Source organism: Lupinus angustifolius, chromosome LG09 (assembly GCF_001865875.1).
Source record: "Lupinus angustifolius cultivar Tanjil chromosome LG09, LupAngTanjil_v1.0, whole genome shotgun sequence".
NCBI classification, from domain to species: Eukaryota; Viridiplantae; Streptophyta; class Magnoliopsida; order Fabales; family Fabaceae; genus Lupinus; species Lupinus angustifolius.
The window spans coordinates 16586804-16614204 of record NC_032017.1 but is presented as its reverse complement, the minus strand read 5'-3'; the positions used below and the strand labels follow the sequence as shown (position 1 = coordinate 16614204).

The 27401-nt window shown below is 31.3% G+C and overlaps 1 protein-coding gene, 1 long non-coding RNA gene and 1 other non-coding gene across 5 annotated transcripts; 1 reads left to right on the top strand and 2 right to left on the bottom strand.

The window, feature by feature from the left end:
• On the bottom strand, positions 670-14341 carry LOC109357513. Its single transcript, XR_002108869.1, has 2 exons — positions 14296-14341; positions 670-769 (listed from the first exon to the last, which is right to left on the bottom strand). It is a non-coding gene; the product is annotated as an uncharacterized LOC109357513 (long non-coding RNA).
• Positions 735-19943, top strand: LOC109357512 (dynamin-related protein 1B-like). 3 transcript variants are annotated; one of them, XM_019601516.1, is made up of 16 exons: positions 13568-13844; positions 14031-14094; positions 14219-14323; positions 14796-14897; positions 15369-15419; positions 15531-15592; positions 15948-16038; positions 16698-16762; positions 17255-17449; positions 17589-17708; positions 17924-17994; positions 18099-18324; positions 18555-18605; positions 18753-18981; positions 19234-19373; positions 19641-19943. In XM_019601516.1, the coding sequence occupies exons 1-16, from the start codon at positions 13716-13718 to the stop codon at positions 19767-19769; spliced, it is 1830 nt and encodes a 609-aa protein (XP_019457061.1). In that variant the 5' UTR covers positions 13568-13715; the 3' UTR covers positions 19770-19943. The 3 variants fall into 3 exon arrangements, with proteins under 3 accessions (XP_019457063.1, XP_019457061.1, XP_019457062.1); XM_019601518.1 differs by lacking the exons at positions 13568-13844; positions 14031-14094 and adding an exon at positions 735-783 and having other exon boundaries at positions 14310-14323; XM_019601517.1 differs by lacking the exon at positions 15369-15419.
• On the bottom strand, positions 20659-20731 carry TRNAA-CGC. The gene has a single exon. It is a non-coding gene; the product is annotated as a tRNA-Ala (tRNA).

The following is a 27401-nucleotide window of genomic DNA, read 5'->3' as shown; positions in this document are numbered from 1 at the left end:
ATTTGGTAATACCAAAAAAATATTAACAACATTTGTAACTAATTTTTGCATGGTTCGTTCAATTCCTTTATCTATCACTTCTGAACACACTTACCAACCTATTATTACTTATAGTATTTTAATAATTATTAAACTCTAGATGCCAAATAACAATTTATTAGGTACATATGCATATTTTGTGACTTAAGTTGAAGATTGAAGTGCTAAAAGGAATTAAAATAAATGGGGTATTGGTGACACCATCATAGAGACAAAAAAATTACAATTATGATTAGGACTTCACTTTTTAAAAATTAAGGTAAAAAATTAGAAAGAAATAAATGAAGGAGAAAAAAGAATGTTGGTTAAGTAAGTTAAGTTTAAGTAATAACGAAAAAGGTGACGAACTTTTCAAACGAACAAACAAACATTGAAAATTTCAACCAGGAACAAGTTACCTTCTTCTTCTTCTTCTGATTCTTCATTTCCAGTTTTCAGCATAATCACCGAGTGAGGTCGAATTAATGGAGAATCTGATACAATTGGTGAATAAAATGGAAAGGATTTTTTACCTCGTGGATCTGGTAATTAATTTAGCTTGTTAATGCCTATTGCTATTAGTCTATTACTATATGAATGTATGTAATGTGCTTAATATATGATATGAAGTTATGAACTTGTGGATAGTAAACCTGTCACTGTTTTTTATGTAGGGATTGTTACACGGCGTCCTCTTGTTTTGCAACTTCATAAGATTGATGAAGGGAGAGAATATGGTGAATTTATGCACCTTCCAAAGAAGAAATTCTAGTAGCAACTAACTTGAGCTGGTTTTTGAACAAATGTGTCAAATGTTGGCGATGATAATATCATGACTTGTAGTAGTTTGTAACTTGTATTAACCAAGGAAGATTACATTGATATCCCGTGGCTTAATCAAAATTGATATATCCTTCTTATTTTAAAAGCTATACACATTTTCTATATAGAGTTCAATATAATTTCGATCACCTCTCAAGGGATAAGTCATAAGTGTAATAATAATTGAATCTTCAAGAACTAGTGTATCTTTTGAAACATTGAGAAGTCTAAACTTTAGATATGGCTTACGAAGTTTCTCGTATTAAATTTATGAATTTATGATCTTTATTTTGTCTACTATGTAGCTATTGTTAAGCAAGAGATCACTGATGTGAATGATAGAGAAACAGGTCGCTCCAAGGATATTTCTTCAATCCCTCAAGGTGAGATATAAACATAAGTAAATGTCATTTTATTTATCCGTAGGGTTGTGAGAATTAAGACCATGCATAATTGAGACAGTTTTTAATTTTTAACTTATCAGTTAGGGTTTAACTACCAAAGAGAGCAAATTACATGATTATGAATAATAAACAAAGAAAAGAAGATGAACAAAGTTCTAGATATTTTTCATAATCCACAGCAGTCAGTAGGTTGTAAATACAATAGAAACCCTACCTAGAATACTAGCCATACACTTAGCATTATCTTACTTAATATGTTTTTTTAATAAAGTAGGAAAATAAACAGAATTAGAACTTAGTAAGTAACATAATCGTTCATCCATCCTCGAACAATTTTGGCCCTTTTTGAATTAAGCCCAATTGAGTCAGTCATATTGGAGACTAGGTCCAGCTGCCTATCAATACCTAGCCCATTGAGACCAACCTTGTCCTCAAGGTTGATAGTTGAATTTAGACCCAGGGTAGAATTTGATGACCCGATTGGAGGACTTGTGTTGATTGAAGATTGAGTAGTTGTTGAGAGTGGATGATAATCCCTACGTGCCAAATCTGGATTGGAAGGAATGAATTGCATTGTATTGTGATAAGTTGGACCATTGTTAGTTGAATTTGCAATGGCTGTTGAAATGAGATAAGAACATGGACATGGCACATTTGGATTGGAAGGGATGTATTGCATTGAGGGATAAGAATTCCCTTCAATCTCCTACGGCTGGAAGCCCGTGTGAAGAGAGTGACGTGGCTCCGTTTGGTTGGTGGATTTGGCTGGTTCTGCAGGGATATTTTGTGGGTTAATGCATTGTTTATTTGTTTTGGGCAGTAAACCCATTGGAACCAGGAATGAGCATTAATGTTGGGTGAAGTCTGTGTAATTTGAATTGTAGTCCCCAAAAAAGTACCTGAATTTAATTTTGAGTTGTGGATCCTTTATGAGTACTTTCAAACACAGAGTTCAACACTTTAACTCCCTTTCTTTTTGTTTACCAAATATAGCACCAGTGACCTCCTCCCTATTTCTTTCTTTTGCCACAGTACTAGTGACCTTGTCTCCATTAATTATTTTAGCCAATGAACTCATTTTGTCCCTTTCATTCTGTAACGAGGCTGGAGAGATTCTATCGGAGGTGTACCCTAGAAGGGTCGAAGCTTCGAAACATGAAAATTTGGGTGTACTTGTGACCCTTTCGGTAAGGCCAACTCATAAGCAACCATGCCGACACGGTGGAGGACTTTGAAGGTTCCAAAAAATGTTTTTGTGAGCTTGGGAGAGACATGACAAGCCACTGTGTTTTGCCTATATGGTTGCAATTTCATACAGGCCCATGCACCCACTTCAAAGGTTTGGTCTTGACAACTTTTATCACTCTGAGCTTTCATCCTTTGTTGATCTTCGAATATATTTTGTTTTAGTTGAGTGATCAAAAGTTGTCTTTATTGTAGGGATAAGTCCAACTATGTGTCTATAGCTTTCCCTCGCGTGTAATCAATGATGGAGGGTGGGGATCGGCCATACAAGGCATAAGTTTTTAATTTTTGTATGTTACTATTGGACCCAAAGTATTGTCAACTTTTTATTTTTTGTCAAATAATTTCCACAATGATATAGTTGTTTTCTTCAGACTTAAGTGATGTAGTGAGAATTAAAAATAAATGTTTGCACAATTTTTTCATGGTTTGAACTTTCAAGTAATAACTTGTGATCTGCCGTCGTTGCTGGAGCACTTTGAGTACCCTCGGAACTAGAACCAATCTCGATGGTTGGAATGTTTTGTGTTGACCTAGAGGTTCGGATGCTCAAAGCTCCGTTGTTATTGTTGCTGTAAATTCCTTTCTGCAACAAATAAAATTTCGTACCCAACACAACTAGAAATAAACCTATTGCACATATATGTGGAAGTAGGCCTTTTCCAAAATATGCAGCATCACATTATGTTGTTGAATCATAACTGTTTCCTAGCCCGAACTGGACTGTCCCAGTCTCGAAAGGTAGGTTGATGACCTTGCCTCCCATAATCTGTGCTAGGAGAGTACACGTCATCCATGCAGCATATTTGCCGCAAAGGTATAGACTTTTCATTTTGTCGTCTTCAAAATGTAAATTCTCGTCCACAACCTTTTCCACTAACTTTAGGGAGCCAGTTGCGAAGAGGACGAAGAAAGTGAGCATCAGTTGAAGTTGTTTGTGGTCCACAATGTGAGTGCTCAAGTTTTTCATTGCAGAAAATAAAATAGCTATTGTTATCAAGGTTGTCATTACGGTAATGACAATCTTGATGGTTTGTGGTAGTGTGGTGTTGGGAAGGCTCCACATCTTCAAACTAAGAATGGGAATGATGCAGAAGCATATGTCAGCAGTCGATAGCATATACTTGCCTACGTCTATCATTTTCTGAAAAAAAAATATAGAAAATTGTGAGTTACATGGTAGGGTATATTTTTGCCTATAAGCTACAAACAAAATTTAAATATATAGAACATTGAGGGAATCAGGTTTTTGTGTTATTTGTGATGTCCAGGACTAAAAGGTCTAACACAGAAGAGCTATTTACAGAAATGAAAGAAAAAATAGTTTGTCTCCCTAGTTTACAAGTGAAACTGATTCATTAGCACCGATGCAAACGAAATGAACATAAGAGTCAACATATTCTCTTCTTTGTTCTCTACAAAGCAATTTTAACTATAGAGTACGTGGATATTAAGGCTTAAGACTATATATTCTTTTATTTGTTTTGGGCAGTGAACCCATTGGAAACCGGAATGAGCATTAATGTTGGGTGGAGTCCGTGTAATTTGAAATGGAGTCCCCAAAAAAGTATATGAATTTATTTTTGAGTTGTGGATCCTTTATGAGTACTTTCAAACATAGAGTTCAACACTTTAACTCCCTTTGTTTGTTTCCCAAACATAGCACCAATGACCTTCTCCCTATTTCTTTCTTTTGCCACGGTACTAGTGACCTTGTCTCCATTAATATTTTTAGCCAATGAACTCATTTCGTCTCTTTCATTCTGTAACGAGGCTGAAGAGGTTCTGCCGGAGGTGTACCCTTAAAGGGTTGAAGCTTCGAAACATGAAAAATTGGGTGTACTTGTGACCCTTCCGGTAAGGCCAACTCATAAGCAACCATGTTGACACGGTGGAGGACTTGGAAGGGGCCAAAAAATCTTTTTGTGAGCTTGGGAGAGACCTAACTAGCCACTGTGTTTGGTTGTATGGTTGCAATTTCATACAGGCCCATGCACCTACTTCAAAGGTTCGGTCTTGTCTACTTTTATCACTCTGAGCTTTCATCCTTTGTTGATCTTTGAATATATTTTGTTTTAGTTGAGTGATCAAAAGTTATCTTTGTTGTAGGGATAAGTCCAACTCCGTGTCTATAACTTTCCCTAGCATGTAATCAATGATGGACAGTGAGCATTGGCCATACATGGCTTGAAAATGTGTCATCTCTGTTGAAGAATATCGAGAAGTGTTATACCACTATCCATATTGGAGACTAGGTCGAGCTGCCTATCAGTATATTTCATTTACTATTATCATCTTATTCACTACTGTTTCATATTTGCAATAATCACTAGTTGCTTGCAAAATACAAAACATATAATGACAATTTTGTTCTAATTTGGTACTTCATAGATGCATAGTGCATAAGGTTTTAGTTTCTGTATGTTACTATTGGACCCAAAATATTGTCAACAACAAACAAATTATTATTTTTAAGGCTTAAAGACTAAATATTGTCTACAAAGCAATTTTAACTATAGAGTATATAGATATTAAGGCTTAAGACTATATATTCTTTTTCAACAACAAATTATTATTTTTAAGGCTTAATGGCAATCTTGATTGTCTCTTAAATTTAAATATATAGAACATTTTAGGTCAATAAAGAGGATTAAAAAAAACATTGTTCCAAAATGCCCTAAATTCGTCGAATCAAATCATATATGGGTCAGAAATAATGTTTATAAGTCATAAGAGAGAGAGAAGATTCTTACCATGGATGAAGAATAAGAAGATAATCGGTAATGCAGAAAATGAGGATTTGAGAGGACGAGGGTCTTTCTATTCCTAGTGTTACTCACAAATGACTAGGACATGCGAAGAACAATTGAAGGACCAAAAGAAGTCATAGATGTTATATTATATTCATATCTTTTAAGATTTGTTTTGTTGGGCTTAGCCCAATATTTTGTAATTATGATAAATAAGAGTTCTCCCTCAAGGATTGGACACATTCTTTACATTACAATTCTCTAATTTAGAATTTGGGATCTCTTCTACATCATGAGTGAGTAATTCCCTTTGTTTATAGGATTGGGGCTATGTCATTTTACATTCAATAAATATTTGTTCTTACTTCTATTTCATTGAGTGTTGTTATTTGAAACATTAAACTGAGTTTTATTCGTGTGAGTTGTTTGGCCAACAAATTACACCTCTTAGATACATTGGGGAAGGACCGAAAGGTGAACCCAGCTATCCGACCATTCAGTTATTCAAACTAGAATCATAATTCATGAAAGTGGTATTAGGATTCTCGGGGTTTCTGGAATTCACCTTGGGCTGCTACGAAGTGATTGGATAGAAAGATCCAAGTAAAGGATTTGATTGATAATTGTACCACGAGAGTGGGTGTGACTTCAATTGAGTACACGTGTTGGAGCTCGAGAGAGGATGACACATATCAAAGAGCAATTCACCCTCACAACTTAAAGTTCATGAAAAGGAGCAAAACAAGGATTTGCTAGTGTAAAGGCGGTAACCCTTATCCTAGGAATTCTTCCTAAATTAGATTTCAGTCTCTTTTGATTATCTTCGTAATTATTCTTAGCAATTGTTCTAAATTCAATTTTATTCCTTATTTGAGTTAAGTATAAATTAATTATTATAATTAAAGGAGTTTTCCAGTCCTCGTGAGATCGATATTTTATTACTTGACGACATAATCGTGCACTTGCATTTGCCCTATCACTACTCACAAATGACTAGGACATGACTCACTACTTACTCATGTTCGTCATCATTATTTCAATTTTTATATTAATACAAATTTGTTTATACTATAACAAACTCACATTCGATGGGAGGGATTGGCTAAGTGGTGTCCGTACTAGATTTTCAAAATTACTAAAAGGTGGAAAGTTTTATTTCTGTTAGCGATATTTATAGAAAGTGACAGTTACACTCCTCGATAGAAAATTAGTTCTTTACCTTAGGTAATACAAAAAAACTAACATGTCACTTATAACTAATTAATTAGTAAATAAAATATGATATTCATATTGTTTTTTATTGTGTATAAACATTTGTAAAATTGTATCATTTTTCTTTTTAAAGAAATTATCATTTTGACTTATGGGCTACACACAAATGGTTCCATGTTGTTGTGTTAAAGTGATATTTTTGTACTTACATATACTAAGAATAATGTTACTTACTCCTATAGAATTTGTCTATAGGATAACTAATTAGCAAATGATTAACAAAATAATAGATGAAAGTTCGGATGCTCAATGCTACGTGGTTATTGTTGCGATAAATTCCTTTCCGCAACAAATAATAACTCATTCCCAACACAACTAGAAATAATCCTATTGCACATATATGTGAAAGTATGCCTTTTCCAAGATATGCAGCAACACATTTTGTTGCTGAATCATAAATGTTGCCGCACGAACTGAACTGTCCCAATCTCGAAAGGAAGGTTGATAACCTTGCCTCCCGTAATGTGTGCGAGTAGAGTAAACGTAATCCATGCGGCATATTTGCCGCAAGGGTAAATACTTTTCATGACGTCGTCTTGAAAATATAAATTCTCGTCCACGACCTTTTCCACTAATTTTAGGGAACCGGTTGCTAGGAGGACGAAGAAAGTGAGTTTCAGCTGAAGGTGGTTCTGCTCCACAATGTGAGTGCTCAAGATTTTCATTGCAGATAGTGAAATAACGATTGTGATCAAGATTGTCGTTATGATAATAACAATCTTGACTATTTCGGGTACTGTGGTGATGGGAATGCTCCACATCTTCAAAGTAAGTGTGGGAATGGTGTCGAAGCATAGATAAGCAAGCAATAGCATCAATTTGTCTACCCCTTGCATTTTCTGAAAATAAATAATGGAAAATTGTGAGTTACAAACATAATTTAAAATGTAGAACATTAAAGAAATCAAGTTTGTGTTATTTTTAAGTATGTAGAACCAATGTAGGTCAATGATGAGGATTAAAATACTATTTTGGGGTTGAAATAAAGTTGAGAAGTCAGAGCGAAAAAATTCTTACCCTAGATGAAGACTAAGAAGGTAATCAGTGATGTGGAAATTGGGGATGTGAGATGATTAAAAAACTCAATGCCCTACATTCATGGAATCAAGTCATGTAGTAGTCAGAGATAAAATTTATAATTCATAAAGAGAGAGAGAGAGCGAAAAGATTACCATGGATGAAAAAGAAGATAAATAGGAAATGCTGAAAATTGGATTTGAGAGAAGAAGGTCTTCATATTTCTAGTGCTGGCAAATGACTAGGAAGGACTCACTTCTTTGTGTTTGCTAAAATGTAGAACATTAAAGAAATCAAGTTTGTGTTAATTTTTAAGTATGTAGAACCAATGTAGGTCAATGATGAGGATTAAAATACTATTTTGGGGTTGAGATAAAGTTGATAAGTCAGAGCGGAAAAATTCTTACCCTAGATGAAGACTAAGAAGGTAATTAGTGATGTGGAAATTGGGGATTTGAGATGATTTAAAAAACTCAATGCCCTACATTCATGGAATCAAGTCATGTAGTAGTGAGAGATAAAATTTATAATTCATAAAGAGAGAGAGCGAAAAGATTACCATGGATGAAGAAGAAGGTAAATAGGTAATGCTGAAAATTAGATTTGAGAGAAGAAGGTCTTCAGATTTCTAGTGCTGGCAAATGACTAGGAAGGACTCACTTCTTTGTGTTTGCTATTTTTTTTTTTTTTTAATTCAATAAATTATTTTAACATCCATTTCATGCGTTGAATTATTGTGTATTGTATTATTTTGTAACTGATCCCAAAAAAATGAATTTTATATTTCTTTATGACATTTAAAATATATTGGTTTAATTATTTATTTATCGATTTAATTAAAAGTGTGTATTAAGTTTCTAATGTTATAACCGTTAATATGCTCAATTAATCTTGCACATTATGAAATTCAATGAATCACGATAGATTGTAGCTTAATAAATCCAAATTATTGAATTCATGTAAAACATTAATGGATAGATATTACTCAATTAATTTTCCACAAATTTGTTAATTATAATTCAGCAAATTTATATTCCATTTTTATAACTGATCCATAAACTTAAATAAAATAAAATATAAATTGAATTAAATATTAATGTTCCGTAAATTTATTATTTACAGTTCTACAAATTTAAATGCATAATGAGAAATGCTTAAAATTAGTTAATCATAAATAATTTAATCAAATTAATTGATTATCACAATCAAATCAATTTGCTTTAATATTTTAATTGTTATATCTTATTAAAGATAAAAGAGAAATTTAATCCAAAAACATAATCAAAAATAAAATCACAAAATTAATTAAGAGAAACAACTATTCATTTTTGACACTATTTTTTTTTAATTTTATTGTTTCCTTATGATATTAAAAATAATATTATTTAATTATTTCTCTATAAATATAAATATAATATTTGTATTAAATTTTCAATGTTAAACTAACCGTGCAGTATACTTAATTAATCGTACATGTTGTGGAATTCAATGAATTAAGACAACTTATAGGTTAATGTTCCAAATTTAAACAAATTATCGTAAATGATATAAAATATTGATGAGTGGATATTACTAAATTAATATTCCGTAAATTTATTAGTTATAATTCTACAAATATACATTCCATTTTTGTAACTGGTCCCTAAATTCAAACAAAATAGAATATAAAGGAATAGATATGAATATATTCCGCAAATTTATTATTTACAATTCTGCAAATTTATATCTATAATGAGTCTAACTTAAAATTAGGGAATCATAAATAATTTATTCAAAATATAAATCAAATCAATTGATTATCACAATCATATCAAATTGTTTTAAGAGTTAATGATAATTAAAAATAAATTGTAGATGATAGACTCATAATTTGTAAAATTCTTAATTGAAGTTGAATATAAAACAATGATCAAATATACAAGAAAGTAACCTACATCATAAAGTGATACTTTATTTACTAGTGATTAATTAACCAGTAACAAATGTCACAAGAAAGAGTATTCAGATTTCCACAAATTGCTAATTTGCTACCTCTTGCCTTTTTCTACCACTCAACTTTAATTCTTGTTGTTTGAGTTTTATATATGTTCATTAGATAATATATAGCTATCTTTACTAAGCCTTATGACCCATGGAAAATACTTCATTGAGATTATTGGCCCATATAAAATAAAAAAAATGTTTTCTTTTATTTATGCATTGTAAAAAATGAGTACACCTTATTGTCATGATTATGACTCTAAAAATGGGTTAACTGGCAATTGATTTGTTATGAAGAGAACTTAGGTAATTGATAACAATCATATTGAAGCATAATGATAATTATTGTATCAGTTCTAAGGCATTAATAAAGGAAGGTACAATTTAAAGCACCATTGTAATCTGATACATAAGATTCTCTACTGTACATAAAACAAATCGGTCATATTTATTGGTTTAATACCTTAGAAGCAGCATAAAAAACACTTGGCAACAAAACATTACTTGAGTATCCTTCAAATTCTGACTTTACTATACAAAGGTGCATCTTTTTTTTTTGATCAGAACAAGAAAAGGATATGAGGGTCTTGAACAGGTAAATAAGTTTCATGGGTATAAAATCATTTCACTTATCAGCATTGATTCCGAAAATTCGGACCTTGTGCATATTGGGAAACTTTGCAACAACAAGCACAATCACTGCAAGGGTGTTGAAGAAGAGCAATGGATGTTGATAATCAGTTGTGTGAGAAGCTATCAAGTACCTAACAAGGACAAAACAACAACATTGAAATATTAAATAATAATTGACTTCTAAATCATATATACATTATCAAGATGATGAAACACATTGCCAAAGCTTATTATGGAAGTCTCCAGCAGAAGTATAATCATAGAGAAGCTGCAGATAAAAGTGATTGATTGAACTTTTTCCATATAAAGTGATTGCTTTACTTTAAAATTTTGAAGCTTTTTACTAACTTTAAAACCAAGATGTGTACACTCTTGATCTAGATCAGCTACCATCAACTTCAGGATTTTATTAGGCAATAAGAAGGGAGGGTCTTAAAATGAATAGGACGGGCATGCCCGAGACTCTCATCTAGTAGGGTCTGAGGATGGTAGATACAAACAGCCTTACCATCACAAGCGAAGAGGTTGTTTTTAGCATTTGTACCCATGACCTCGAGGTTATATGGCAAGCAACCTTACCATTGCGTTGAGGTTCGCGCTTAAGGTCTCTATGGCAATGTGCTTTAGTTTATATGCTAACCAATGAAGTATTTGGTATCCAAAATGCTGGTATTTTCAAGAATATCATCCAAGCAACAAATCTGAGATGGTACACGATCATCTTTTTTGGCCTCTCTTTGGTTGGTGCTCGCTACATAGTTTGTTCGTTTTTATTTTGTGCCTTTGTTAGGAAAAAAAATCGTATCCTCCTCATTTGTACTCTTTTCAACACATATCTAAGAATGTTTCTTCTAACAAAACGTTTTTCTGGAAGAACTAAGCACCTCTAGATCTTTAAAGTAGAAGTCAGGAAGCCAAGTGGATTGTCCCCAAAAGAAAGAAGATAACAGATCAAGTCAAGCCCAAGACACCATGGAAAATTCATTTTAAGATATCATAATAAGGATATAGGTTTGGGCCACCATAGAATGTTAAAATCGATCCAGTCTGAAGTCGTTATAAAAAGAACTAAAAAATCTAGGTTTTCAGAAACCAGGTCTTGTGCAGCCCGACCTGCATAAACAAACTTTTAACCGGTGCTCATCTATTGTTGTTTATATAACAAGTCTGCATATCAAAAAATCATATTCACAGCTTAACCTAGTTATTAGTAACAGACACACTTTTAAAATGAACAGTGATTCGAAGTCGAAATATAAAAATGCTAGCTTGCAAGTTGAATAACTTCCAGCAAGACATTATCAGTTTGACCTATGGGCTATAGAGTAATGGATCCCTTGTTGTGATAAAGTGATATTTTTGTATTAAAGAGCATCTCCATTCATACATTTTTTAGCAATTTTTATTGAATATCTTCATTCATTTGTTGATTTTTATTTATTAAGAATAATCCTTAAAGCCTATAGGTGTGCCACAAGTGAATTTGGATCCTCTCCATTACCGGAGAATCTATTACCATGTTGATATCATGACACGTGGCAAAAATAAAAATCCAATAGTCTTAATTTTAACTCATTTTTCAATAAAATAAATTATAACTATTGTTTCCCCTTAAAATCCAGTACTGGACTCTCCAGTACTGGAGAGGAGTTGGACTCGCCACAAGTGTGCTGCACATTGTCCAAAGTTAATGAAGGCTCCAAATATTGTTTATTTAAGCGGAGAAAATCTCATAAAAATGTGCTCTCTAATTAGTACTATCATTAAATATGAAAAAAAAGTATATATTATATTCTCATGAAGCCTCTATTATTCAAAATTTATTGTATAAATATTACATAATTAAATTATTTGATATCCGAGTTTGGTATAATTAAGGTAGGGGCTAAATTTTTTCTCACTCCAAGTCTACAAAATCTCAAGATACCCCTGACAAAAACATTCTTAGGCTTATACCTATAAGAAAATGTGGGGCCCAAATATAAAGGAGAATAGAAAAACCATTTGTTATTATAAAAGATAAAAGTGTGAGTAAGTTATGAGATTCAAATAAAAAAATAATATTTGTTATTTTGAAAAAACTAAATATTATTCTTACATGTTAGAAGAAAATAATAAATTATAAAATAATTTTCCAGCTGCTCTTACATGTCAGAAGAAAAATGATTCCTATTAAATTTGTCTATAATAACTAATTAGCAAATTATTAACATTTAATACATATTATTTTTACATGTATACGGAACGATTCATAAATTGATTCTGCAGAGAATATATCATATTTCTTAGATGAAAAATAATGTTAGTGCACAACTAATTAACACCAATATCATCCACAACCACGTTTCAAAATTAAAAAGTCACAACCATACTATAGTATATAATCTCTTAAATGAGTCTCTTATTATTTAAGTAACTTGCCTAATTTTTCATTTCATTCATACAACTTCACAAAATTTCTTAAATATAATTTACAACTCGCCCTACCCATACAGTTTGCACATTTTCTTTTTTCTCTTTACTTTTAGTATACTTAGTGATCATATTCTTAGTTCAATATCCACTATGTTTATACACATTCTCTAGGCAAGAATAACATGGATATGCAGTCAAAAGTTGATGAATTTTTTTGGGAATATTTACCTCTTCCCATTCAACATAAGAAGTGTGATTTTGGTCCTTCTATTTTATTTTGATCACTTTTAGTCCTCATGTTTCCAACTTGTGCATTTAGTCCTTCTATTCATCTTCAACTATTTAAGTCACAAAACTTAAGTAGATAGTACATTCCCACTTGATGTAGAAGTAGGGTGCTAATATGATTATGTATTCATATTAGAGAAAAAGATATATACACCGGTAGTACAAATGTTTTTTATATTGTCACTACATTATTCCTCATTGGTTTTTAGTCATTATTGACTTTTAAATAAAAGTATTGTAAATGAATGGTGAATAATGCACTGACTATATATAAATTTTTACACTGTCAGTATACACATTTTACACTCTTCATATTAATATTTTTTAGTATAACCAATGGTATTATTTACTTTTTTTGTAAGGAACTAATCCTACTGAGTTAATTTCTGGGATCAAGTGAGGCCTTATCATCCTATTAATACTTATTATAGTATTTTAGTTTTATTATTTTAATAATTAACAAAGTCTAAAGGCCAAATAACAATTTATTACCTACATAGGCAAATTTTGCAACTTAATTGGAATAAAGGCACTAATAATGTCTAAGTTGAAGAGTTGAGTGCCAAAAGGAATCAAAATAAATGGGGAATTAAAGTCACACCATTATATAAAAGATTAGTATAGACACAAATTTACAATTAGGACTTAAATACCGAAGTTGTTAATTTCGAAGAAGTGAAGGTAAAAAATTAGAAATAAATGAACGAGAAAAAAGAAGGTTGGTTGTTATGTTTACGTAATAACGGGAAAGGTGACGAACTTTTCAAAGGAACAAACATTGAAAATTTCAACTTGGAACAAGTTACCTTTTTCTTCTTCTTCTGATTCTTCATTTCCAGTTTTCAGCATAATCACCGAGTGAGGTCGAATTATGGAGAATCTGATACAATTGGTGAATAAAATACAAAGAGCATGCACCGCCCTCGGTGATCACGGTGAAGAATCTGCATTGCCCACTCTCTGGGACGCTCTTCCCTCCATCGCCGTCGTCGGTGGCCAGGTCTCCTTATCTTACATTATCCATTTTATATTTCATGTTTTCCTAACCTTTTATTTTAATTCATTCCTATTATGTCCGAACATATGATATAACATTATCGCGTCGTTCTGTGTAGCCGATCTTACCTATTGAGATTTATGCTTGATTATTGTTGTTGTTACGTTAATAAATTTATTGATATTGCAGAGCTCTGGAAAATCTTCAGTTTTGGAGAGTATTGTTGGAAAGGATTTTTTACCTCGTGGATCTGGTAATTAATTTAGTTTGTTAATGCCTATTGCCATCATTAGCCTATTACTATATGAATGTATGTAATGTACTGAATATATGGTATGAACTTGTGGATAGTAAACCTGTCACTGTCTTTTATGTAGGGATTGTTACACGGCGTCCTCTTGTTTTGCAACTTCATAAGATTGATGAAGGGAGAGAATATGGTGAATTTATGCACCTTCCAAAGAAGAAATTCACTGATTTTGGTATCATATCTGTCTACACACTTTTCTCACACTAATAGCATTATGTGTATTGCACTTAACATCAGTCTAGTAGCAACTAACTTTATCTGGTTTCTTAACAAATATTGATCATAATGATGTGTAGAAGTGTGTGTTAATTTTTGTGTGTCAAATGTTGATGATGATAATATAATGACTTGTAGTAGTTTGTATTAACCAAGGAAGATTACATTGATATCCCTTGGCTTTTAATCATACTTGATATCCTTCTTTTTTCAAAAGCTATACTTACATTTCCTTAAGAAAGGTCCATATGATTTAATCACTTCTCCATAGGGGATAAGTGTAATAATGATTGAATCTTAAAGAATGAGTGTAGTTTTTAAAACAATGAAACTACTGAGTGTAATTAATCTAAACCTTAGTTGTGACTAATGAAGTTTCTCCTGTTAAAAATTTCTGAATTTATGATCTTTATTTTGCCTGCTCTTAGCTGCTCTTAGGCAGGAGATCGCCGATGAGACCGATAGAGAAACAGGTCGCTCCAAGGGTATTTCTTCAGTTCCCATCCATCTGAGTATCTACTCCCCTCATGGTGAGATATAAATATTAGCAAGTAAATATTATTTTATCTATAGGTTGTGAGAATTAAGACCATGCATAGCTCAGTCATTTTCTAAGTTTTAACTTTTTAGGTTACATTTCATTTCATATTATCATCTTGTTGACTACTGTTTCTATATTTTTATTAATCACTGCTTACTTGCATAATACAATGATGCATAGTGCATAAGTTTTTTTATTTTGGATGTTGCTATTTAAGTCAAATAATTTAAATAATGATGAGTAACAAAAATAACTAGAGTTCAGTAGCAACAAGGCTTATCTTTCACTTCCGTATACTTACACTCTTGTCCCATGAGACATTTTCCAGATAGACAATATTTTGGTGGTGGGAAATAATTCCTTCTCCACATAGAGCTTCTTTGTGTTTGCTATTACTGTTTTTAAATTCAATGTAAATATTTAAGCACCCATTCATGCATTGAATATTTTAACTTTTCAGTTGTAAATCTTACATTGGTTGATCTTCCCGGGCTTACAAAAGTTGCCGTCGGTGAGTTTCTAGATTGAATTTTTGCTTTGCCGTTAAAGATAAAATTAAATTTCCAAGTACAATTTCATCATAAATACAGAGTAATGGCATAATGTTGTTGGGGTATTGCAGAGGGTCAACCTGATAGCATTGTGCAAGACATCGAAAATATGGTTCGGGCCTTTATCGAAAAGGTAATTATTCTTATATACAACAAGTGAGTGCAAGCTTGCATAAGTTGCATGCATACATCCAGGAAAGGTTTGATGCATATGGGAACATATTTGTTTGCTATGAGGTTTAGAGAAGTTAAATGCAATGATTATATCAAGTTTTGTATAAAAACATTTGCTTAATGCTCATGACATTATATTCAATTTCAGCCATTCATACCGGTGGCTATAAAAAGCTCGTCTAACTCTAAAAATAGATAAATCCTTCTACTATGATTTATTTATTTATTTAGATGAATGAGCACCTATGGTACAAGCTAAACTTCCATAGCATGACATCACTGAATGCAATACTTAAAGCTATCACTTATTGCAGCCAAATTGCATTATTTTGGCAATATCTCCTGCCAATCAAGATATTGCTACCTCAGATGCAATTAAGATTTCCCGTGAAGTAGACCCTAAAGGTATGATGCTGAACATAATTTGTTTTTGTTTTTTATATAGTATTGGAGCTGAGGAAATGTGTATACGAAGTTAGCTGTATTAAGTAATTTCATAAGTTAGCTAAAGCTTAAAGACTTGAACTATAGATGATAAAATTAAAATTGTAGGAAGGCTTGCAACATATTTTTCTATTGGGCCTCTTTGATCAATAAATTATCATATCTACATAGAACGCCAATTACAATTTTCCTTGATACACAATGATTGGCATTAAGATGGGTAAATTCAACTTGATTGAACACCAAGTTATGTGACTGAGATTCTAAGCAATTATTTTCTTCAGACTTCAGAGATGTATTGAGTATTTTCTTCACAATCTTTTCATGGTTTGAACTTTGAAGTTATAACTTATGAGAAGATGGTAAGACTTCTTGATGAATTTTCTGAGACATGGTAGCTTTGTTTCTTAAAGTTTATACCGTTGGTTATTTATTGAGCATATTCAAATTTTTGGTCACTTTCATGCTTCTTGATTGTGAATGATTCAATGTCAGTATATCTTGGCCTTTATATAAGGAGACAACTCAAATATTTTCAAGATTAGTTTACTAGTGATTGGATTAAATTGTAGCTTAAGATCAATTGTTTTTCAAGCATTATGGCTTATCAAAATTTTCAGGTGAAAGGACATTTGGAGTTTTGACAAAGATTGATCTTATGGACAAGGGTACTGATGCAGTTGATGTAAGCATTCTCTTCCCCTTCTCAAATACAGAAATAGTATGCTGCAGTGGAAGGTTTACATCATGCAAAATTATTTCCTTCATGTCCTCGAGTCGACGTTTCGGTATGGGAAGAGTTATTTTGTAATCACATAAAAGCAGTATAAGCTAAGATTGTAGTATACACATAAACTTAAAATTATATGGTAGAAATGTGGCGGAAAATCTTTTTTTTCCTTATGTGTAAGCATCATGCTACTTAATGGAATGGAAGATGGGAATAATATCATCTTGCACTTGTTTAATGAGATTTATGTTTTGGCTTATATTTTCCCTTACATGTCTTAACATCAGTAATTAAATTTTAGAATCACACAATCAACTGTTTCCCTATTGGTAAAACTTCCTTGTTTCACCTTTTCTTCTTGTAAGCTTAAATTACTAGATTCAAATTTGTCGAGTTCATGAAGTGACTTTCCACTTAATGTTTTCTCTCTTCTGTTCCCTTTTCTAGATGCTTGAAGGGAGAGCATATAAGCTAAATTTCCCTTGGATTGGTGTTGTTAACCGCTCTCAAGCTGATATCAATAAAAATGTTGATATGATTGCTGCTCGGCGTAGAGAGAATGAATATTTTGCTAGCACACCAGAATATAGACATCTTGCTAGCAGAATGGGCTCTGTGCATCTAGGAAAGGTGCTATCTAAGGTATGCTGAATTGCCAACCTCTTCCTGATGTAATACTTGAAATTTTAATGACATTGATTTTGGAGGTACTATCATATTGCTGAGTTGATTAAAGTCCTTTTCTTTTATTGTTTTATCAAATATGGTTTTAAATTTTCAGCATTTGGAATCTGTCATCAAGTCTCGGATCCCTAGCCTTCAGTCACTTATTAGCAAGACTATTATTGACTTGGAGTCCGAACTTAGCCGTATTGGGAAACCGATTGCTGCTGATACTGGAGTAAGCTAATTCCTCCAACTCTTCACCCATACCCTCCCTAACAAGTAACAACTAAAGAAATAAGAAGATTTTTAATTTGCAAATTTTTTACAAGTGCAAACTGCTCTTCACATATAGGTTGTCCTGTTTTTTTTGTTGGTTTGTTTCCACACCTCACTGCCTACCATTTGCATTTACAAGTGCATGAATAATTAATGTTCTTTCTCCATTTTCAGGGGAAGTTGTACGTGGTAATGGAAATCTGTCGAACTTTTGATCAGATATTTAAAGATCATCTTGATGGCATGTATGTCCGTTTCCCCTGTTGTGTAGTCTATATAACAAATTAAAATGCAATTCTTCCATTCAGACAGATCCATTTTGATCTTGGAAGTGATTGAATGTATACAGACGTCCTGGCGGTGAGAAAATTTACCAAGTATTTGACAATCAATTTCCAGCAGCTCTAAAAAGACTGCAGTTTGATAAACATCTGTCACTGGACACTGTGCGAAAGCTAATAACTGAAGCAGATGGATATCAACCTCATCTCATCGCTCCCGAGCAAGGATATCGTCGCCTTATTGAATCTTGCTTAGTATCGATTAGGGGCCCTGCTGAAGCAGCTGTAGATACGGTATATATTTATGCACAAAAAACAGTGATTATTTTTCAAAGAAATGCATTTTGGAACATGTTCCTTTAAAGAAACTATGTGTGACAAATCTGTATTTATCTCTAAAATTTTAGTCTGGACTACTTATTATAAGACAAAGATGAAGCTAATTTTGGAGAATTGTCTTCAGAAGATTTTAGTTTTAGCGTTATGAGTTATTCAGTTAATAACTTACTTGTCTAATGTTTCAGGTTCATGGAATTTTGAAGGATTTGATTCAGAAATCTATGAATGGGACAGTGGCAAGTAGCAAAATTCTTATTTTTATGTATTTCTCTACATGTTTAAGCCTGCATAGCTGTTTTATTAACTTAGCAAAATGTCTAAGTTAGTACATTGTTGTTTCATTGTCTTAAATCTTAATGGTTGCAGTTTTCTCTTAATTGTAGGAATTAAAACAATATCCCACCTTGAGAGTAGAACTTGGAAGTGCAGCTGTTGAATCATTGGAGAGGATGAGAGAAGAAAGTAAGAAAGCGACTCTGCTGTTGGTAGACATGGAAAGTGGTTATTTGACTGTTGAATTTTTTCGCAAACTTCCCCAAGACGCGGAGAAAGGAGGAAATCCAACTCACTCACTATTTGACAGATATAATGATGCTTATCTTCGTCGAATTGGTAAGTAGTTGAATTTAGCTAAGAATTACACCCCACGTGTTCACATTTTATGTCTTATAGCTCTACCAAGTGAGTTACGCATACATGACTTATTTAATCTTAATGGAATAATTCAAATAAGAAAGAAGTCCAGTAATAGCCTATGATAGTTGTGTTCATCATATTAAGTACATTACCCAACATATGTTCATGAAATTTGAAGCATTGTTTCCCTCATTCTTTCCTTTACTGATATTCTTTGAAATACAACAGCCACTACTGTCTTGTCCTATGTGAACATGGTATGCAGCGGCCTGAGGCATACTATTCCCAAATCTGTAGTTTATTGCCAAGTGCGTGAGGCTAAGCGCAGCTTACTTGATCATTTCTTTACAGAGTTGGGGAAAAGGGAGGTGAGCTTTTCTTTAATTTTTTTCTTCAGCAATACAATAGCCATGTTTCGAGTATGAGCCTCGGCTTAAATATAAGGTTGTTCACCATGTGATCTGGATGTTATGTATTCAAATCCTGAATACATTTTTTGTTTGTGAGAGTAAGACTATTTATTGTACATGCATTCTCCCCATACCATATTAAGAAGGAGCCTCATATATTGAGCCACTTTTTTAATACAATAGTCATGTTTTGCATGTTCTTCATCTCACATATTGATTTTGCAGGGAAAACAACTAGCTTCATTGCTAAATGAGGATCCTGCAATCATGCAGCGACGAACGAACCTTTCAAAGAGGCTAGAGCTATACAGAAGTGCACTATCAGAAATTGAGGCAGTTGCATGGGATAAATAGGAAGCACCGGTGCTATTTCTCAGAGTTTGAATTTTAGTTTTATGGGGACAATTTTTATTTTCTTTCTAATTCATGATACAATTCTTTATACGTTGACAAAGTATAGTTTTTGACTAGGATCAGTGAAAGTCACTTTCATGCTCACGGCTCATGAGATGGTTGATTTTGTAGATCCATTCACTTTACTAGCTAGTTAATAATAAAATTATTAAATTATTATTCTCTATGCTTATTCTATCTTTTTGTGGTTGAAATAATGGTATGAAGAACCTCCTTGAAAAGACTGAATAGATGCAAGAGTAAATAAGAGTTCAAAATTTTAACATCTATTGATTCAGCCTCTTAAAAATAAAAAATCTAAAATGTTTCTAAAATATATTAAGTGTATGTTGAATAAATTCTTTTTAGTATGTTTTATAACACTCAATAAAGATTATTTTGACTTTTACTAGCTGTTACTAATTCAGTTTTGTTTAGGATCAAATTACTTTACATGAAATTATTTATGCACTTATTGGGTATGCACTCTAGATGTAATAATAATAATCAAACAGACAATCTGATAGGGAGGCAAACATATATGTATTTTTTTTGGTAAAACAAGCATATGTATTTTTTTTTTTGGTAAAACAAGCATATGCAATTTTTTTTGGTAAAACAAGCATATGTAATTTTTTTTGGGTAAAACAAGCATATGTGTAATTTGTTTTGGTAAAACAAGCATATATGTAATAATGGTAATGGAGAATATTTCGATACTCCAAAGTTGTAGTAGCCTTTGAGGATTCTTTATTCCAGCTTTTCACTTTACCGCTCATCAAAATTATAACAGTGGCCTCGTTAAAATACATCTTAATTACTTTAAGATTTAGAAGAAAATAAAAAACAATGGAGATGCGGGGAATCGAACCCCGTGCCTCTCGCATGCGAAGCGAGCGCTCTACCATATGAGCTACATCCCCACTTTGATATTTTAACCAATATAAAACATCTTTGGCTTATTAGAAAATAATATAATTTACATAATAACGAGAAAAGGTCGTTCAAACGTTGAAAATTTTCAACATGCTATTCTTGTATTGTGATTCTACATTTCAGTTTTACCATGATCAAGGAGTGTGAGGATAAATAATAAATTATATGAACTAACTAGTATGTCTTTACATGTTTTAGGTAACTACATTTCACTTCATTGATCCAAACAAGCAATACACATCAACATGAAGGAAGCTGGAAGAAAGTGCTAGAAGAATATGGCCAGTAGTAGTCTAAGTTGCTCCTTGACATCAAGTGCTTACTCCTTGACACCACAAGCACCACAAGCACAAATGCCTTTACTCAATCTCATTGTTTTGGCATTGGTTTATGCAGCAGAGTATTTGTTTCATATAATCAGACGTGCATAATGCAATTATGCACATGTTTCACATTATGCTTGTGTAGTTAAGAGTTAGTTTAGAGTTAGTTAAAGGCTATTACTTTGTATTCTTGCTTTCTTGGTTTCCTTCCTATTATAAAAGGAAAGCTTGACTTTGTAAATCATTAAGCAATTCAATCAATAAAAGTAATATACATTTTCTTTCTATACATCTCTGAAAACAAGAATAAAAGGTCATGAACTTTTCTAATAAACAAACAAACATTGAAAATTTTAACATTGAACAAGTTACTTTTTTTCTTACTCTGATTCTACATTTCATGGTTCACCATAAACACTGAGTGAGGTTAAATTAAGAGAGAATGTGATGCAATTGGTGAACAAAATAGAGAGAGCATGCACCGCCCTCGGTGGTCACCGTCAAGAAAATGCATTGTCCACTCTCTGAGACGCTCTTCCCTCTATCGCCGTTGATGGTGCTCAGGTCTCTTTTCTCATTTTCTCTCTTATTTCATCTTACATTATCTATTTTATATATAAATTCATGTTTTCCTAAGATATAATTTTAATGCATTCTAGTTATATTTAGACATGATTTATGACATTGCATGGTATAGTTTGATGTGTTTAGTGAGTGAAATTAAGATTTGATTATTGTTGTTATTTTAATTATTTATTTATGTTGCAGAGTCCCTAGAAATCTTCAGTTTTGGGGAGTATTGTTGGAAAAGACTTTTTACCTAGTAGATCAGGTAACTAATTTAGTTTGTTTACTATTTAACAAAATAAACTCTCACCACCTCATCAATTGTCACATGACATCTTCTCCTACACGTCAACTCATCAATTGCCACATGTCATCCCCCTTCATTTTTTCCTCCTCTTGAATGGTTCCATAGTGTTCCTATCCGGCGAACCAAAGGTCATGTTTAGACGCCGAGGTGGCCCCATTTGTTGGGACCACCGAAGTTGACCCAGGAGACAACATGCCTTCCGTACTCCACCAACCTACCTGCCAGCGCAACAGACGGGTTGCAGAGCAGGCTAAGAGACAAGAAGGGCACAGTGTACGACCCAACAGGCCGCCTGACATGGGAAAAGCAGCTCCAGACAGCACCTTTGGTCGGCCACGCGTCGCACCACCAGCCAAGAGCCCAAGGTCAACTCTCACTCCTATAAATAGGAGTACCCACCAACAGGAAGTATCTTAACTTCAACTCCTAGACTCTCTAATATTATTCTTCTTGTCACTCACTCTCTACTTCATATACTGACTTGATCGTCGGAGAGCCTTTTCAGGTACCTCCACCGGCGGTCCAACTCTTTGCTGCCTTCAGTCACCTTGACGATCGCTTCCTACCTCTTCATCAACATCTGACTCACCATTGTCCGTACTCTTGTGTTCTGATAAAGAACACATAGTAATCATGTGTAGCTTCTCACACAATATTTGTCTTTTCTTGACAATTATTGCATTTTTATGGATACATCTTAAATTTCATTTTGAATTGTCATTGAGGTCTATGTCTCTCTCTTCCAACATTTTTTCTCTCAACAATCTTTTTCTCCAGATTCATTTCCTTATGTCTCTTCATTATCATCATCTTTCTTTCTCTTTCAATCATCCTCTTTAAAATGCATTTTTTATTACATTTTCATTGATTTTTTTGTTTATTTTGTAGATCTGCTCTTATTTTATCATTGATTTTTTGTATATTTTTTTATTGATTTCCTTATATTATAGATGTGTTCTCACTAATTTCATTATTTTGTAGATATATTCTTCCAACAATTTTCTCCTTTAGCGTCTGATAAGCAAAGGTATCTCCTCAATACCTATTACATTTGTATGGTATGTACGCAATCTCCATTGTATTATACATATATTCGCTTACAATATTACATTTATTTGTCTATTTATTTTTGTTAATAATATATTTATCTCCTCATCTTATCTCATTGTTATCATTCTCTTTTTTTATTTATAGTTTGCTTCTCCACTGAAACATCTCTGCAAGTTAATTTTCTCATAAATACCTAGAGTGTATCATTCTCTAAAATAGGGTAAAAATCATGTTTAGTTATTGGTAACTTCATTTTTTGCTTCATCATTAGTTATTCAATCACTTATGAGTGTTTTATTTTATTTTCTCTATTCAATGATTTTTATTATATATGTTGTTTAATACACTCATCTTGGCTCAATATTTGTTGTCTTGGAAATTTTACTTAAACCTCATTACCTTATTTAATTGTTTGCTTAGAAATTTGTATTGTTTGAATTATCAACAACATAATAAAATGTATTTGTTATTTGTTTCTCAATTTTTAGCATTCATATATATGAAGAAGAATAATGTCTTCATTTTTATTTGATTTATATTTTTTTAATTTAATTATGATTTCCAAATTTTAAGCAATCCTTGAACATAAATTTTCATAATTATAACTAATAAATTTTTATTGTGATAATCAATTAGTTTGATTTATATTTTGTTTAAATTATTTATGATTTCTAAATTTTAGGTAATGTTAATTATGTAGATAAATTTGTAGAATTATAACTAATAAATTAGTGCAATAATAATTAATTTCATTTATATTTTATTTTGTTTGAACATCATAAATAATATAACATATGATTCAAAACTCATAAAGAAATAAAATAGTTTGAATTTTTTATAAGTTAAAGAAGTAGAATATAAATTTGTGAATCAGTTACAAAACAGAAAGAATCAGTTACCAACATATATCAAAACAGATTAGAAATAACAGTTATTATAAATTTACTTATGATTTTCAATTAATGCTAATAATATCCTCTTTATTAACATTTTTTTGTTGCCTAGATTTTTTATTTTGTGAGTCACCTTAAAATTAGGCATTAAAGTTGAAACTGAATTATTCTCTTGGTCGTTGATCAAGGAGGAAAACGGATTAACATCTCCCAATTTAATGCTAATAAATTTTTATTTTGTGAGTCACCTTAAAATTAGGCATTAAAGTTGAAACCGAATTATTTTCTTGGTCGTTGGCCAATGAGGAAAACGGAATAACATCTTCCAAGTTTGAATTTTTTTTTAAGTTATAGAAATAAAATATAAATTTACGAATCAGTTACCAACATAAATCAAAATATATTAGAAATAACAGTTAATACAAATTTACTTATGATTTCCAAATTTTAAGCAATACTCATTATGAACATAAATTTGTAGAATTATAACTAATAAATTTAGACTGTGATAATCAATTGATTTGATTTATATTTTGTTTAAATTATTTATGCTTCTAAATTTTAGACAATGTTAATTATGTATATAAATTTGTAGAATTATAATTAATAAATAGTCCAATAATAATTAATTTCATTTATATTTCATTTTGTTTGAGTATCATAAATAATATAACATATGATTCAAAACTCATGAAGAAATATAATAGTTTGACTTTTTTTATAAGTTACAGAAATATAAATATAAATTTGTGAATCAGTTACAAAATAGAAAGAATCAGTTACCAACATAAATCAAAACATATTAGAAATAACAGTTATTATAAATTATAATGTAATATAACGTAAATCATTCGTTATAAACATGTATTAATTATGATTTAGTTTCTACTTTAAAATTATGTATTAAAGTTGTTATGAAATTTTGAAAATTATCTTAAATACATAAATGAAATATGTTGTAATTATACATTTAAATAGATCTTAAAATGTTATCAATTAATATCATTTAATCAATTTTAAAACATAAATAGTAGAAAACTAATCTTATCTATTACCTATATAATAATAAAAACTTCATCATGACATGTGTCAATCTCTCAAGCTCTCATGACATGTGTCAACCTCTCATCAAAACTCATGACATGTGTTAATCTCTTATCAAAATCAAAGCTCCTCATGACATGTGTCAATCTCTCAAGCCCTCATGACATGTGTCAACCTCTCATCAAAACTAAAGCTCCCTCATGACATGTGTCAATCTCTTAAGCCCTCATGACATGTGTCAACCTCTCATCAAAACTCAAGGTCCCTCATGACATGTGTCAATCTCTCAATCAAAACTTTCCCTCCAAAACATGTCAATCATTCATTTTTGTTCATTGTACAATTTAATTCTAATAATTAATGAGCTCATTTGTTTTTTATTCTATAAAAAAATTACATCTCACAATAAGGGGGATTGAATCCTTTTTCACATATGAATTACTTCTCCACCATTATTATTTCATATTCCATATTCTTCTCTCCCTTTCATTTAATATTTCTCTCTTCTTCTCTCACATGTCTACAATCCAATGTTTTATTTGTCAATCTTCATTTCATTAAACTTAATATGATGGCTTCTGTATCCCGATACTAAATCTTCATCATTGTAATTTGTTCTTATTTTATAAATATGTTGTTTAAAGTGTATTTTTTTGATTTTTTCATTCATTAACTTCATCATTGTAGATTTGTTCTTATTTTATAAATATGTTATTTAAAGTGTATTTTTATCGAGCAAGATGTTAAACCAGAAGAGGTCCCATATTAAGTTTATCCGATTTAAACAGTTAAACCGTATGATTTTATATATAACTAATATTTTTAACAATATGAATACAGTGGTAACATATATGGTTTTAGTCATGCGAATGTAAGAAACATACATATTCTTAATCATAAATGCACATGTAATATGTCTTCTTAATCATGCGGCAAAAAAATACCGTCCCGTGCAAATGCACGGGTAACTTGCTAGTTACTAATAGAAAGAATAAACTACGATATTATAATTAATATGGAAATTTATTGAAAATTGACTTCACATAAAAATGATAGATAATGAATTTATTTCATAAAAATAACAATTTTTAATACTAATTATAAGAAATGTAGATAGTTCTCTTACGTTTTTGTAATCAAGGAATTTGGGGCATTAATAACGAAATAAAGAATTTGGAGCAATAATAACGATGTTTGAGAGTCGTATGATGACATGGTGGTTAATGTGAAAGAGTTTAAGGAATGAACTCGATGAAGTTGTGGGTTCGAGCCTCACCCATAGCAAACTTAAAACAATAAAAAATGAGTTACAATGTGGTTTGATTGTTAGGGATGGAGTGAATGAGATTTAAGGTTTAATTATCACCCACAACAAATGTTAACATACTAATTATTATTAATTGAAAGAATGTGTTATCATATTACAATTAATAAGGGCATCTTTTGTTATTATGTCCGGCATAAAAATGATAGACATTAAATTTATTTCTTAAAAATAATAATTTCTAATATTAATTATTGAAATAGATTTTAAAACATTCTCATTTAATTATTTTTATAAACTTTAATATCATAAATCCAATATTTATTAATAGAGTGAACTATGATATTAGAATTAATAAAGAGATCTCTTGATATTTAATTTATTTCATAAAAATAATTATTTTTAATATTAATTAGAAGAAAAATTGATAATTCCTAAATGTTCTTTTTCCTATAATTAAGGAATTTAGGACACTAATTATGTTGTGAAGACTTACTTCGATACTTCAAGAGTAAGTTTTTTCCACTTACTCCTCATCCTAGCCATCAATTGAAAGGATAACTAATGGTTTAGATATACTCACCAAATCAAACCATTGAATTTCTCTAGAATTGATGGCTAGGATGAGTAGTAAGTTTAAAAAAACCTAAGTTCTATTTTTAACCCTCTTAATTATGATGATTTAATTTCTATTTTAAAATTATATATTAAAGTTGTTAGGAAAATTTGAAAACATATTTTAATTATAGTAAATTGAGTATGTAGTAATTACACATTTAAATAGATATTAAAACATTCTCAATTAATATCATTTATTCATTTTATGTGTCATGTATCATTCCCTACATATCATTAAAATATTATTGTAGAAAAATTATATGGACGAAAACATATAATCAAGACAATGATACAATTTGAAAATATTATAATAAAATATTGTAATTGTACATAATCGCTAACACAAAAAACATAATCATTAGGATGTATTAGTTAAATTATATTATTTATTTTTTCTTTATAATTCTCGTATCTACATCATTCCATGCCTAATGACATATACATTTGTTAATTTTGATAATACAATAGATGTCATAGTTCAAACTTCAAAGTACTTATCTAGATCTACAAGATCGCTAAAAATGAAGAATTTTTATAACCAAGGATAATATTTGCATCAACTATTGAAATTATTGAACAAATAAATGAATT

Excerpts from the sequence above, each read along its gene's own strand:
- LOC109357512 (XM_019601516.1), top strand. The coding sequence starts at position 13,716 with ATGGAGAATCTGATACAATTGGTGAATAAAATACAAAGAGCATGCACC. Across the intron at positions 15,420-15,530 it reads GCTTACAAAAGTTGCCGTCG|AGGGTCAACCTGATAGCATT; the intron begins GTGAGTTTCTAG and ends GGGGTATTGCAG. Across the intron at positions 16,763-17,254 it reads AGGGTACTGATGCAGTTGAT|ATGCTTGAAGGGAGAGCATA; the intron begins GTAAGCATTCTC and ends TCCCTTTTCTAG.